General features: G+C 40.2%; 1 protein-coding gene across 1 annotated transcript in view; it reads right to left on the bottom strand.

The window, feature by feature from the left end:
• Positions 1–7,196: 7,196 nt before the first annotated feature.
• Positions 7,197–14,065, bottom strand: part of SLC2A9 (solute carrier family 2 member 9) — a 192,563-nt gene continuing 185,694 nt past the window's right edge. Inside the window, 1 exon segment of the mRNA XM_025386444.1 lies at positions 7,197–7,573. Coding sequence (XP_025242229.1) covers positions 7,319–7,573 — 255 coding nt within the window. The 3' untranslated portion in view covers positions 7,197–7,318.

Here is a 14,065-nt window from a genome sequence, read left to right on the forward strand (position 1 = left end):
CAGCCTGGGTGACAGAGCAAGACTCCATCTCAAAACAAACAACAACAACACAACAACAAACAAACAACAACAAAACCCCCCAGCATCTTTCAAAGAACAAGGTTTTAAATTTCAATGAAATGTAATTTACCAAATTTTCTTTTATGCATTGTGTTTTGCTGTTACATCCTAAAGTCTTTGCTTAAATTTAACAAGAATTTCTCCTAAGTTTTTTCCTAAACTTTTTCTAATTTTATGTATTATATTTAGGTTTATGATTCATTTTGAATTCATTTTTAAGGAGTGAGATATAAGTTGGAGTTTATTTTCTTGCACTATTTCAGAACCATTGTAGAAAAAATAATGCCTTTGCACTTTTGTCAAAATTCAATTGATCATTTCGGTGTGGTTTCATTTCTGGAAGCTCCATTTTATTCCACTGATCTTTGTATCTATACTTTCACCAATATTGTAGAGTCTTGATTGCTGTAGAATTATAATAAAGCTTAAAAATCGGTAGTATGAGTCCTTTAACTTCATTCTTTGTTTAAAAAACTGTTTTTGCCATTTGTATACATTTTAGAATAAGCTTGTTAATTTCTACAAAATTTCTTTTGGGATTTTGATTGAGATTGTGTTAAATCTATAGATAAATTTAAGAAGATTGACCTTTTAACTTTAGTAAAGTCATTCATTCAGGGAACACAGTATACCTTCCCATGTATTGGTTCTTTGACTTATTTCATCAGTGTTTTGTAGTTTTCGGCAGAAAACTAAAGAACATAAATATGTTTTGTTAGATATTTAACCAAGTAGTTCTTGTTTTTGGAACTATTATGAATAGCAACTTTTTTTATGTTTTAGTTTTTAGTTGTTCATTGGTAGTACAGAGAAATACAATGAATATTTATGTGTTGAACTTCTATTCTGTAACCTTGTTAACTTTTTAGTTCAGGTAGATTATTGGAGATTTAATATGTAGACAATAATGTGTGTGAATAGAAGTAGTTTTATTTTTAATGTTTTGCTTTTCAATCTGTATACCTTTTATTTATTTTTCTTACCTTATTACATTGACTTGAAATTCCAGTATGATGGTGAATAGAGGCAGTGATAGAAAATATCTTTACTTTGTTCCTGATCTTAGGGGAAAAGCATTTAGTTTTGCCTCACTAAATATGATGTTAGCTGTATATTTTTTGTAGATACTCTTTTTTCAGGTTAAGACAGCTTTTTTTCAATTCCTGGTTTGGTAAGTGTTTTGAACATAGAGGGACGTTGGATTTTGTCAAATGTTTTCTCCTGTATCTATTCATATAATCATATGTTCTTTTCACCCCAGTCAGTTAATATGGGGGATTAAATTGACTGATTTTGGAATATTGAAACAGTTTTGCATTTCTTCACCTTGTTGTGGTGTATTCTCCTTTATATATTGTTGATTTAACTTGCTAATATTTGATAAGAAATTGTGTGCCTTTGGATGGATGAAGCTGGAAACCATCAATCACAGCAAACTAACACAGGAACAGAAAACCAAACACTGCATGTTCTTACTCATAAGTGGGAGCTGAACAATGAGAACACGTGGACACAGGGAGGGAAATATCACACACCGGGGCCTGTCGGAGGTTGGGGGGTGAGAGGAGGGAAAGCATTAGGAGAAATATCTAACGTAGATGACAGGTTGATGAGTGCAGCAAACCACCATGGCACGTGTATACCTATGTAACAAACCTGCATGCTCTGCACATGTACCCCAGAACTTAAAGTATACATAAACAAAGAAATTGTGTGCCTTTGTTTATGACAAACATTGGTCTGCAGTTTTATTTTCTTGTACTGTTTTCTTGTACTATTTTGGTATCAGGTTTGTGTTAGTTTCATAAAATGAGTTAGGAAGCATTTCTCCCTTTTGAATTTTCTGGGATAAATTGTGCAGACATTTTCCATCAGTATTTGGTAGAATTTTCCAATGAAACCATCTGGACCTGGAATTTCCTTTGTTGGAAAGTTTTAGCTAAAAATTCTGTTTATTTAAGTGAATATGGGACAATTCGGGTTATCCATTTTTTTCTCGAGTGACTTTTGATAGTATCTTTTGAAAATTTATCTATTTCATTTAAAGTTGTTGAATTTACAAGCAGGGTTATTAATAGTATTTCCTTATTACCCTTCTAATATCTGTAGGGTCTGTAGGGATATCTCCTCTTTCATTACTGCTCTTGGCAAGTTGTGTCCTATCTCTCTCTCATCCTTTCTTTTTCTCCCTCCATCTCTCCAACATCACTTCTTCCATCTCCCTCTTTTGGCTAGCTTGGATAGAGGTTTATCAATTGTATTGATCTTTCCAAAGAACCAATTTTGGGTTTCACTGATTGTATTATCTTGTCCTCTTTTTGATATATTTCAATTTTTGATTTCACATATTTTTATTCTTATCTTTATTATTTTCTTCCCTGTGTTTGCTTTTTGTATAGTTTGCTTTTATTTTTCTAATTTCTTAAAGTGAAATTTTAGATTATTTACTTGAGAGCTTTCTAGTATTTAGAGAATGTAATACTGTAAAATTTCCTCTAAGCATTGCTTCACCTGAATCCACAAAATTCAATCTATTTTATTTTCACTTTCATTTAGTTCAAAAAAACTTTTTTTGAGGCTGAGTCTCGCTCTGTTGCCCAGGCTAGAGTGCAGTGGCGTGATCCCAGCTCACTGCAACCTCCACCTCCCAGGTTCAAGTGATCCTCTTGCCTCAGCCTTCTAAGTAGCTGGGACTACAGGCACGTGCTACCACACCCAGCTAATTTTTTGTATTTTTAGCAGAGATGGGGCTTCACCATGTTAGCCAGGATGGTCTCGATCTCCCGATCTCATGATTCACCCGCCTGGACCTCCCAAAGTTCTGGGATTACAGGCGTCAGCCACCACGCTCGGCCAGTTCACAATATTTTCTTACTTCCTTTGATGTCCTTTTTGACTCATGGGTTATTTAGTAACATGTTTTAAGTTTCCAAAATTTGGGAATTTTCCAGATATCTGTTACTGATTTCCATGTGGTCAGAGAACATACTTTTTATGATTTGAATCATTTTAAAGTTGTTAAAATTTGTTTCATGGCCCAGTATATACTCTATCCTGGTGAATGATCCAAATGAATTTAAAATGAATATATATTTATTTTGCTATTGTCATTTGGAGTGTTTTACAGATGTCCATTGGTCAAATTGTTTAATAGCGTTGCTTGGGTCTTCTATAGCCTTGCCATTTTCTACTTGTTCTATTGATTATTGAAAGAGGAGCATTAAAAGTCTCCAAGTGTAACTGAAGATTTGTCTAGCTTTCCTTTCTGTTTGATCTGCTTTTGCTTCATGTATTTTGAAGCTTGATTTGAGATACATGCACATTTAGAATTTTTATATATTTTTGGTGAATTGGCCCATTTATAACTACATAACTTCCTCTTTATCATGAGTAATTCTTCTTGTTTCATAGTCTACTAATACGCCAGCTTTCTTTTGGTTCGCATTTGCGTACTATATCTTTTCTCACTCTTTTACTTTTAACCTATCTATATCATTATGTTTAATGTGGGATTCTTGTAAATAGCATATAGATGGGCCTTTAAAAAATTCAAACTGGATTGACAGTTCTTTCAGCATTTAAAAAAATGCTGAGATAGTGTTCCAGTATCTTCTGGCTTACATGGTTAGTGGCAAGAAATCTAAAGTCATGCAAATCATTTTCCACTCTCTGTAACGTTTTGATTTTCTAAGGCGCCTTTCAAGATGGTTTCCTTCATATTTGATTTTCATCAGTTTGATCACATTTTTTTCTCCAAGGGCCACCCCTTTCCTGTCACTCTGGGCAGGGATCGAGGCAGGAGATTTATCCTTCAGCTTTTTCAGACCATGTCCATTGTGCAGTTTCCAAAACTGCCCTGTACTGGATTATAAGCCAGGAGATACTCACTGCCATATTAACTATCCTTTGGGTTTTGATTTCTCTCTTCAATTTTCCTGACATAATTTATTTTTCAGAATCCTTATATGTTTGCATTATGATTCTGTCCAGGGTTGCTAGTTATGATCAGTGGGGGAAATAGAGTGGAGTGTGCTTACTTAGCCAGAACTAGCAGCTGGAAGAGTTACCCTTAGTGAACCTGAAATGAAGAAATGTAAACCTCTATGGCTTGGAGATGAGAGAATATGTAAAATAGTAAGACAAGGGCCTAATCCCCAACTCCTCGTCAGGAATTAGGAAAAGAGATCTGTTAATTTGACTAGAGATTCTTTTAGGGTGTGTGAATGGATACAGGGTGCTGTAGGCGGCTAGTACCTTTCAGCCAAGAACCAGAGCCTGTGAAGCAAAGCTCATGAAAATGTCTGTGTCTCTGACTCCTCACTCCCCATTATATTTGGGTATCTGGAAAACAACTTTTTTTTTATGTCACATAATTTTATTTCATTGAATATTACATGAACATCGGGAAAAGTGTGAGACAACAAATCCTAGTTTATCAACATAGGTAACAAAGAGGAGGAAGGCCCAAGCAAACATAAGAAAAAAATTCTGTACTGAAACACAGCTATTCCATTCTACTCATCTATAAAGTTAAAGTGTGAATATTAGAAAGTAATACAATATTAAGACACTAAAAGAAAGAATAGCCCCTAGATTTGTGGTACAAGCGTGTGGCTGTGAAAAACAACTGTATACATGAAGAATTCACTGGAGTGAGTATCAGAGTACAAACAAAAGGGTTTGGAATTGAGATGATGCATTTGATTTAATATAAAGTGGAAAAAATAGAAGGTAAAACACAAGATGATTGTAACTGTGTTTCATGTATTCTGTGATTCCAACTGGATGAATAACAAGCAAGAAATGGACAGAGCTGTCTAAAAATTAAACTGCTCATGTTGGGGGAGTGAAGGATATGAGATTATGGGTGTCTCATTGTTTTATTTTTCAAAAATTTCCTTAATGTGGCTGCTATGGTTTGAATGTTCCCTCTAAAAGTCATGTTGAAACTTAATCCCCAATGTGGCAGTATTGAGAGGTGGAGTCTTTAAAAGGTAGTTGGGTCACGAGAGCCCTCATGAACTAATGGATTAATGAGTGAATGAATGAATAGGTCATCATGGGAGTGGGACTGGTGGTTTTATAAAAGGAAGAGAGACCCCAGTGAACACACTGAGCTGCCTCGCCATGTGATTCCCCATGCCGCCTCAGGACTGCAGAGTCCCGGCCAGCAAGAAGGCACTCGTCAGATGTCTGCCTGACCTTGAACTCTACAGCTTCCAGAACTGTAAAAACATAAGTTTATATTCTCTACAAATTACCCAGTTTCAGGTATTCTGTTATACGCAACAGAAAGTGGAGTAAGAAATGGCTCTATGAGCTTTTCAAATATAATAACATATAAGAATAATTCCTGGCCTATTGCCTGATAATGATATTGTTCCCCATTCTATTTCTGTAACTTATTTGAGAAGGTTTTCCTGATTTTCACCTCTCAGCCCAGTCACCCCTGTTGCATGTTTCTATATCACTGTATTGATGACAATTTACTATACTGTAAAGTACAGTACTGATGACAACTTTACACTTAATGCTTTGATTTTCTATCTTCTCTGGCAGACATGGACTTTTGCAGGTGAGGGCAGCATATTTTCTTGCTCACTGATACATCTTTAGTACATAGCTAGTGCCTTGTCTATGGGAGGTACCTAATAAATATTTATTGCCTAAATTATCAAGTCTCCAAATAAAAGAGAACACCAAAAACCTAAGATTTTTATTTTGCACTGTTTTTGGCTCTTTTGGTCTCAGCACTTTTGGAACCCATACCTCACTTTCTCTTCGTCTTGACAAACACTGTCCACATTTTTCAGCCAACCCAAAGCTGGATGGCATGGTGCCTTGAGTTGGCAATTAACCAAAGGAGTGGCCCAGTGATGAAAGAATAATCCACAGAAAAGGAAAACCAAACTCAAGTTTTGGCTAAGGCTGCCATCGTCAAGAATGATCTGAGGAAACCCAAGGGATTATGGCCAAAAGGATTCTAGTGGTATTGCTAAGTCAAGTCCTCTCTGGCCCCACTCCTATGAAATACCAACCAAACACACTGGTGCTAATTCAAGTGCACTTTACTTTAGGACACTTTGTTTCATTTTAGAAGCAAGTATAGGAAATCACCCAAAACACAAGCCACACATTACGATGGCAGGCTGCAAGTGGCTCTTACCAAACAACCCTAGCATGTAAGAGTTAGAAGAGCCCTTCAACATGTCTGTTCCAAACACCTTTCTCCAAAGTTGACACAGATTTTCTTAGCAACAGTCAAGATGAGTAATCACCCAGTCTTCCCTTGAGCGCTTTGAGTGATGGTGAACTCCCCATCTTTCAAGACAGTTCATTTCCTTTTCAGAGAAATCTCTTCTAGACTTGGTAAACATGAAGTACATGTGCTGACACTCTGAGCCCCACACTTGTGGCAGAGATCACCAATTAATCACAATGTTTTTTGGGTTTTTTTTTCCCACCAAGCCTAGGTTTAGCTTTAGAATCATCCTCAACATTGTTTTTCATTTGGATAGAGGTCAATTTGCAGTCCCTGTTGCAGTTTCTAGAAAGTTAAGTCTTCTGCACATAACTCTTCTTCATGTTCTCTGTGAGCACACAGGACTCTAATAGTCTGGGGCGAGGACAGCGTCAGCCCTGAAGTCTTGAGCCCATTCCTGGAACACAGTTTGGGAAAGACAAAATCTGCAGGCTGGGGGGTTGGTATTAGGCTCTCCAAAGCCTGAGATCCACAAGGTCAAATATTGGAAACAGGCATTTCTTAGGCACGATGAATAATCTTTCCACTGACTTCTGAAAGCCTATACTGGGGATGGAAGCCTAGGGTCATTGATGCACTGGGACCCAGGTTGAGGGCAGATCAAGGCTGCTTGTGGTAAAGCTGGGACTAGAACCTCAGTCTGTGATTTCTAATCTGTTGAGTCCCCTATCAGACCAAATTGTCTTTCTTTGATAAAGCATTAACATACTATTTCCCCAATTTCATTTTGAAATCGTGGGTTGAGTCATGAAGAAGGCAGGTCATCAACCTGTATGGAAGAACGTTGGGTTTAGTGAAACATAGAGTGATTCCTTGCAGCTTCCAGAAGAGTTTGGGAGATTCAGTTGTGAATAATGCTAACATAGTTGCAATGTTAGATTAGTACAGGTTTACTTTTAAATACTTAATCATATAAAAGACTTGCACAGCTTCAATTCATTTAAGCCTCCCAATAATGGGTAAATTTTAAGTTTCCAGAAAAGTGAGATTATCCATTTAGACAATCCTGTTTTTGACATAATTGTCCAACGTGGAAGAGGAAACTTGTTCAGGCCTTCCGTTTGTCTTATCATCAGTGACAGCTGAGTCAATTTTCTCTTCTGGTGGGTATGCTTTGTTCCTTTTGGAAAATGCCTGACTGATTTCTGCCTGGGTTCTGTTTTTGGTCTCAGGCAGCACAAAATATAGGTAGATAGCACCTGTGATACAAATTGTAGCAAAGACTAGGAAACAGTAGGTGTTCAGACTTTTCTGTGGAAAGGCAGAGACAAAAACCATCAAATAGATAATCAGTAAAGTTGCTGTCAAACCATCTCTACACAGATTTTTAAAATAGCTCCACATTCATATACCAATACTCCTAGACAAAACACCATGTGTGATGCTGGCTCTATAAGGCAAGTGTGCCCTACATGAAGTGTTATCACATGAGGCTTGAATAAATCAGCTTCAAACTCTGGTAAAGATGAGCAAATGATACTTTTTGTTGTTGTTGTTGTTGTTGCAAATTTGGCATTTAAAAATTAATCATCATGAAAGCAAAATGGTATGCTTGCTGAATATTAGCTTAAGCTTATATTTACAATTAACCACATTGTCTCCTTGCTTCTACTATACACATAAGACAAGAATGACATCGAAAGGGAAGAGAAATGCCTCAGTTCATAGGAAGAATGTGGAGCATAGAACAGGCCAAGGTAATGCCAGTTTTTCTAATATGCAAGTGATCTAACTCACTAATTGACACTCTGAGATGGCCTTGCACAAATAAGAGAGATGAGAAAAAATAGAAATGTTCAAAGCAATCACTCCATTTTATGTATCCTGATTAGTGCTTGGACTAGAATAACCCTGCCAACTGCACTAGACCTTGAGCTTCTCAGTGATGCAGTCACCTCTGTAGCTCCTGTGCCTCATAGGAGGTACTCAGGACATGTCTGTGGAATAAAAGACTTGAAATCCTAGCCTGAAGCAATCCACCTGCTTTGGTCTCCCAGGTACTGGAATTATAGGCATGAGCCACCTCTCCAGAAATAAAAGACTTTCTGGGTCCCAGCTGTCAGGATTGTGACTATCATATGCAACAAACATCTATTGATCCAAAGATAAGGTTACACTGTCTTTGAATAATACTTCCCAAGAAGCAACATTCAGATATTAGTCCATTCCATTCCATTCTTTGATTTGACAAACATTTATTTTTGGAGAATGGCAGAGTGCTTAAGCTTGATCTCTGGATCACATTCTAGATCTACCATTTACTAAATCTGAGACTCTTTGTGCCTCTGTTTCCATGCTTGAAAAAGAGGATAATCATGGTACATGCAGGGTTGTTGTAGGAATTAAGTGAGACATTCCCTTTAAAGTGCCACATGCAGTAAATGTTCCACACCTGGGGATGCTTAGCTCTTGAGACCGTGCCTTCTGCTCATACAAAGACTTCAAGAGCAGTGTGGAGAAGGGGGAGAGTATGGGCTCTGAAGCCAGTCGAGTGGGATTCAAATCCTGATCCCATTACTCACATGTTGTTTTAACACTTATGATGTGCCATTTAAGATAGAATTTCAATCCACTGAACATCTGTTTCCTCATTTGCAACATGGTGATATATACCCACATATTATTTTGAAGATGAAATGAGATATATCAATTTTGCATTCAACATCCTCCACACCCCCATCTGCATGCTGAATGGACATCTGACTTATCAAGTCCAAAGTGGAGCCTATAAAACTGCCTGTTTTAGCATTCCTCATCTCTGCTGATGGCACCTCCATCCTTCTGATTGATCATGCCAACAAAAACACTTGGAGGCAGGCCGAGCTTCTCTCTCTCCCTCTGTCTCTCCCACCCACATCTGCTCCATTAGGAAATCATGTTGCTCTACCTTGAAATGTATTCCAAATCTGAGAGTTTGTCACCACTTCTATTGCAACCCAATTTTGGTGCAAGTCACCATCATGTCTTGCTTGGATTTTTGCAATAGCTTGTCAACTGATTTCCCTGCTTTTCACTTTAAGCATAATCTTGAGATTATTCTTAACAGACAAGCCAGAGTGATCCTGTTAAACAAAGGACAAAACTTGTCACTCCTCTGCTCAAAACCCACCATGACTTCCTAAGTCACCTACAGGAAAGCCAAAGTCCTCACCATGGCCTCCAAGGCCACCGACCATGTGTCCCTCTTACTTCTCTGATCTCACTCTCCTCACTTTCTTTGACCGAACCCCACTGCCTTTATGATTTCCCTCCAGTATTGGGCCTCAGAACCTTTGCAAATGCTGTTCTCTCTTGCTGGAATAATCTTCATTTAGGCCTCTGTATATCCTGCTTTCTTACTCCTCTTCGTCTGACTTATAGGTCATTTTCTCAGAGAGGTTCTTTTTGACTCCCATTTCTAAATAGCCCCTCCCAGCCCTGCTTCATTGCTCTTCAAAAACACTCACCACTATGCAGCATTGTAGTGTGCAACTGCCTGTTTATCAACCTTCTCCCTACCAAGAGGTAACTATCTGAAGGCAGAAGTCATCATTTTTCTTGTATTCCCAGAACCTGGAGAGTGTCTGATATACAGTAGATGCTCTGAGTATCTTACTGAGTGGATGGATGGACTGAGGCTCAGAGAGGCTTCCTGCCCTATCCCAGGCCACACGCAGGGCTTTCTAGGACCTCTCTGACACCCACACAGCTGCCTCTTGCTTGGCTTTCTTTTCCCAAGGGACCTGATGGGTGTGGCGAGGATTATTCTCACAGTTTCACAAAATTCAGTCAAGAACACGTGGTTCAGCCGAGCACAGTAGCTCACGCCTGTAATCCCAGCACTTTGGGAGGCTGAGGTGGGTGGCTCACTTCATGTCAGGAGTTCAGAACCAGCCTGGCCAACATTGTGAAACCCCATCTCTACTAAATTTACAAAAATTAGCTCAGCATGGTGCAGCCACCTGTTATCCTAGCTACTTGGGAGGCTGAAGCAAAGATTAAAAGTGGACCCCCTCCTTACACCTTATACAAAAAGTAACTCAAGATGGATTAACGACTTAAATGTAAAACTCAAAACTATAAAAACCCTAGAAGAAAATCTAGGCAATACCATTCAGGACATAGGCACAGGCAATTTCATGACAAAAATGCCAAAAACAATAGCAACAAAAGCAAACATTGACAAATGGGATCTAATTAAACTAAAGAACTTCTCCACTGCAAAAGAAACTACCATCATAGTGAACATACAACCTACACAATGAGAGAAAGTTTTTACAATCTATCCATCTGACAGAGGTCTAATATCCAGAGTCCACAGGGAACTTAAACAAATTTACAAGAAAAAACAACCTCATTAAAAAGTGGGCAAAAGACACAAACAGTAAAGAAGACATTCATGCAGCCAAAAAACATATGAAAAAAAGCTGAACATCACTGATCATTAGAGACATGCAAATCAAAACCACAATGAGATACCATCTCATGCCAGTCAAAATGGGGATTATTAAAAAGTCAAGAAACAACAGATGCTGGTGAGCTTGCAGAGAAAAAGGAATGCTTTTACATTGCTGGTGGGAGTTTAAATTAGTTCAATCATTGTGAAAGACAGCATGGTGATTCCTCAAAGACCTAGAGGCAGAAATGCCATTTGACCCAGCAATCCCATTACCGGGTATATACCCAAAGGAATGTAAATCATTCTATTATAAAGATACATGCACGTGTATATTCATTGCAGCACTATTCACAATAGCAAAGACTTGGAACCAACCCAAATGCCCATCCATGATAGCCTGGATAAAGCAAATGTGGCACATATACACCATGGAATACTATGTAGCCATAAAAAGGAATGAGATCATGTCTTTTGCGTGATGTGGTGACATGGATCCAGTGACATGGATGGAGCTGGAAGCTGTTACCCTCAGCAAACTAACACAGGAACAGAAAACCAAACACACTGCATGTTCTCACTTATAAGTGGGAGCTGAACAATGAGAACACATGGACACATTGAGGGGAACAGTACATGCTGGGGACTATCGGGGGGTTGCAGTGGAGCTAGAGTGTCAAGAAGAATAGCTAATGGACTCTGGGCTTAATATTAATACCTAGGTGATTGGTTGATCTGTGTAGCAAACCACAATGGCGTATGTTTACCCGTGTAACAAACCTGCACATCCTGCACATGTACCCCGGACTTAGAATAAAAGTTGAAGAAAAACAAAAAGCTCAGAAAAAGTTTGACTAGCCCTGCCCATCTCACTCTGCTGAGGCATTCAGGATATGACCCAATATTCTTCAGGTTGAAAAGAATAATTTGCTCCCTTCCAGAATTTATTGAACTCAAACTGGATTTTACAACTCGAGTAGAATCAAAGAGGCATACATTTGCATGCAATTTTCTCTGAATCAGAAAATATTGGCAGTCCACACTGGAGACTGTTTTTCGCAGGCTTTATAACAAATGGCCCAAGCAACACTGATGCTGACCACAGCAAATGCTGCCAACACGATCCCAGAGCCGGTGTGTGGAGGTGAGCATGAAGGGATGTGGGCTCCTCCCCACAACCACAGTGGCCTCTTTTCTCTGTTGGTGACGAGAGGTCTAAGGATTTTCCATTTTACAGGTGAGGGAACTCATACTTGGAGAGAAAACCTATGCTTGAGGAGTATGCCCAGGGCCCTGTGCTAATACATGGGCTACAATACAGGTGTGATTCATGCTGTTGTCTGTGGCTCTATTGGCTCAGATATTTTATTCTGAGGAAGAAGTCCAGGCTTCTTAGGGGTCTGTTTGAGGGCTGGAATACATTTGCCACTGACACCTATTGGAATAAGTGAAACATCAAGATGTGTGAGTAGTTTCTCTTGGTGGCTCCTGTGGGCTGAACTGCGTCCCTCCTGAAATTCATACGTTGAGTCCTAAGCCCTAGCACCTCAGGATGTGATTAAGTTAAAATGAGGTCATTAGGGTGGGCCCTAATCCAATATCCTGCTGTCCTCATAAGAGAGGAGATGAGGACACAGATCCACACAGAAAGGAGACCACGTGAGGACACAGGGAGAAGACAGCTGTAAGGAACATGGCTGTGCTTTGGTCAAGGGTAGGCTGAGGTAAACATCCAGAGCGACTCAGTGAGTTTAGAGGGCAGGTGTCTAACGCCACTTGCTATCACAGCCATGTAGCCATAACATGGGAAGGGCATCCCTTGGCCCTACACCACTGTTGTCTGTAAAAGGTATAACTGCCCTGCTGACACTGTACAGGCACTCTCGCACTGGCGCCCAGAGAAAGAGAGAGAGAACCAGAGATGTCCATCTGCAAGAAGGAAAGAGGGGAGCCAGGACACAGTCGGAGTTCTGGTGCCCAGACGAAGAGTTAAGCTGCTGACCCTGAAGGGCGAGCTGGCAGTGCAGCCGTGTGTGGGAGCTGCTGGACTAAGCAGCCAAGACAGGGTGGACAGCGTGACAGAACTAGTGTGAGTGAGCTGCTGATGAGAGAACTACATTGCACCTGTCTACGGCCCCCTGAGTGTTCTTCCAGCTGTCTGCTCATTCACCCACTCCCTTCAGACCTCAGCATGAGCTGGAACCTGACCCTGGGGATAAAAATTGGCGTAGCCGTGAGCTTGACCACAACCATTTACAAGCCAAGGAGAGGGGTCTCAGAAGAAATCAACCCTGCTAACCCCTTGCGCTCAGATTTCTAGCTTCTAGAATTGTGAGAAAACGAATTTCTGTTGTTGAAGCCTCTAGTCTGTGCTATTTGGTCATGGCAGCCTGAGGCCCGAGTAGATGAACACAGTAGCTCTTGATTGCGGCCAAGCTGGCTTTCAGAAGGGAGGTAGGTCAGAAATGGTTCCTGTATGGCGTCTACAACACATACATGTTGCTCCTGTGGGTGGGTATGGGTGGGGCTGGGGTGGGCTGGGGTTGGGGGATGTGACTCAGAACTTGTTAGCCCTGTATTTCTCTAATGCATTGATCACTGCTCACAGCAGCCCCCTGAGCCCAGCTCTCTGACTTGCTAAGCCCCTCTCCAGAAAGGAAATTAACCGTGGCTGCCTTCCCAGGCTTGGCTCAGGAGGCTGACATTTCACAAAATAGTAAACGTAACTACCTGCCCAGTGTCTCCATCCGTGTGTCCGGCCTGGCTGTTCCCGCTCCAATGAAGGTTCATCAACAGTCACACTTGCAATGTATCCTTAATTACCCCCTGAAAACCCAGACACCCTGGACATGCCCAGCTGCCTAGAAACTGTTTCCAGAGGGGATTTGTTTCGAAATTGCCCATAGGCATAAGAAATGGCTCATAAATGACAGGCAAGAGAAGCAAGAACAAAACAAAGAATTGATTCCAGGTTTTAGAAATACAAAAAATTATCTAGGTTTGGAAGTGCGGTAACCTTGCAAGTTACTACATCTCTCTGAGCTCATCCCCTTGCCTGTCAAAGGGAGTGATACAGGCACTACCTCCCAGCATAGACGGCAGTGGAGTACTCTGGGCACACAGCAAGCGTTCAATGAACACTATGCTAAAGTGGCATGTTGGTGCTGTTAACGCTCAAACTGTGGCAGGCCAGCAAGGTCTTTCACACCCCACACCTGCGAGTGGCTCAGAAGATAGTGGCCTGCTTCTCGGACATACAGATCTCAGGACTGGGCCATGTGAAGGTGCTGGAACTTCTCTACTTAATTTATAAATGTGATGGGGGAACCGTGTTGACAGAAGCAGCTTGAAGTTAACTTTTGCCATAA

The sequence above is a fragment of the Theropithecus gelada genome, chromosome 5 (assembly GCF_003255815.1).
Source record: "Theropithecus gelada isolate Dixy chromosome 5, Tgel_1.0, whole genome shotgun sequence".
NCBI lineage: Eukaryota > Metazoa > Chordata > Mammalia > Primates > Cercopithecidae > Theropithecus > Theropithecus gelada.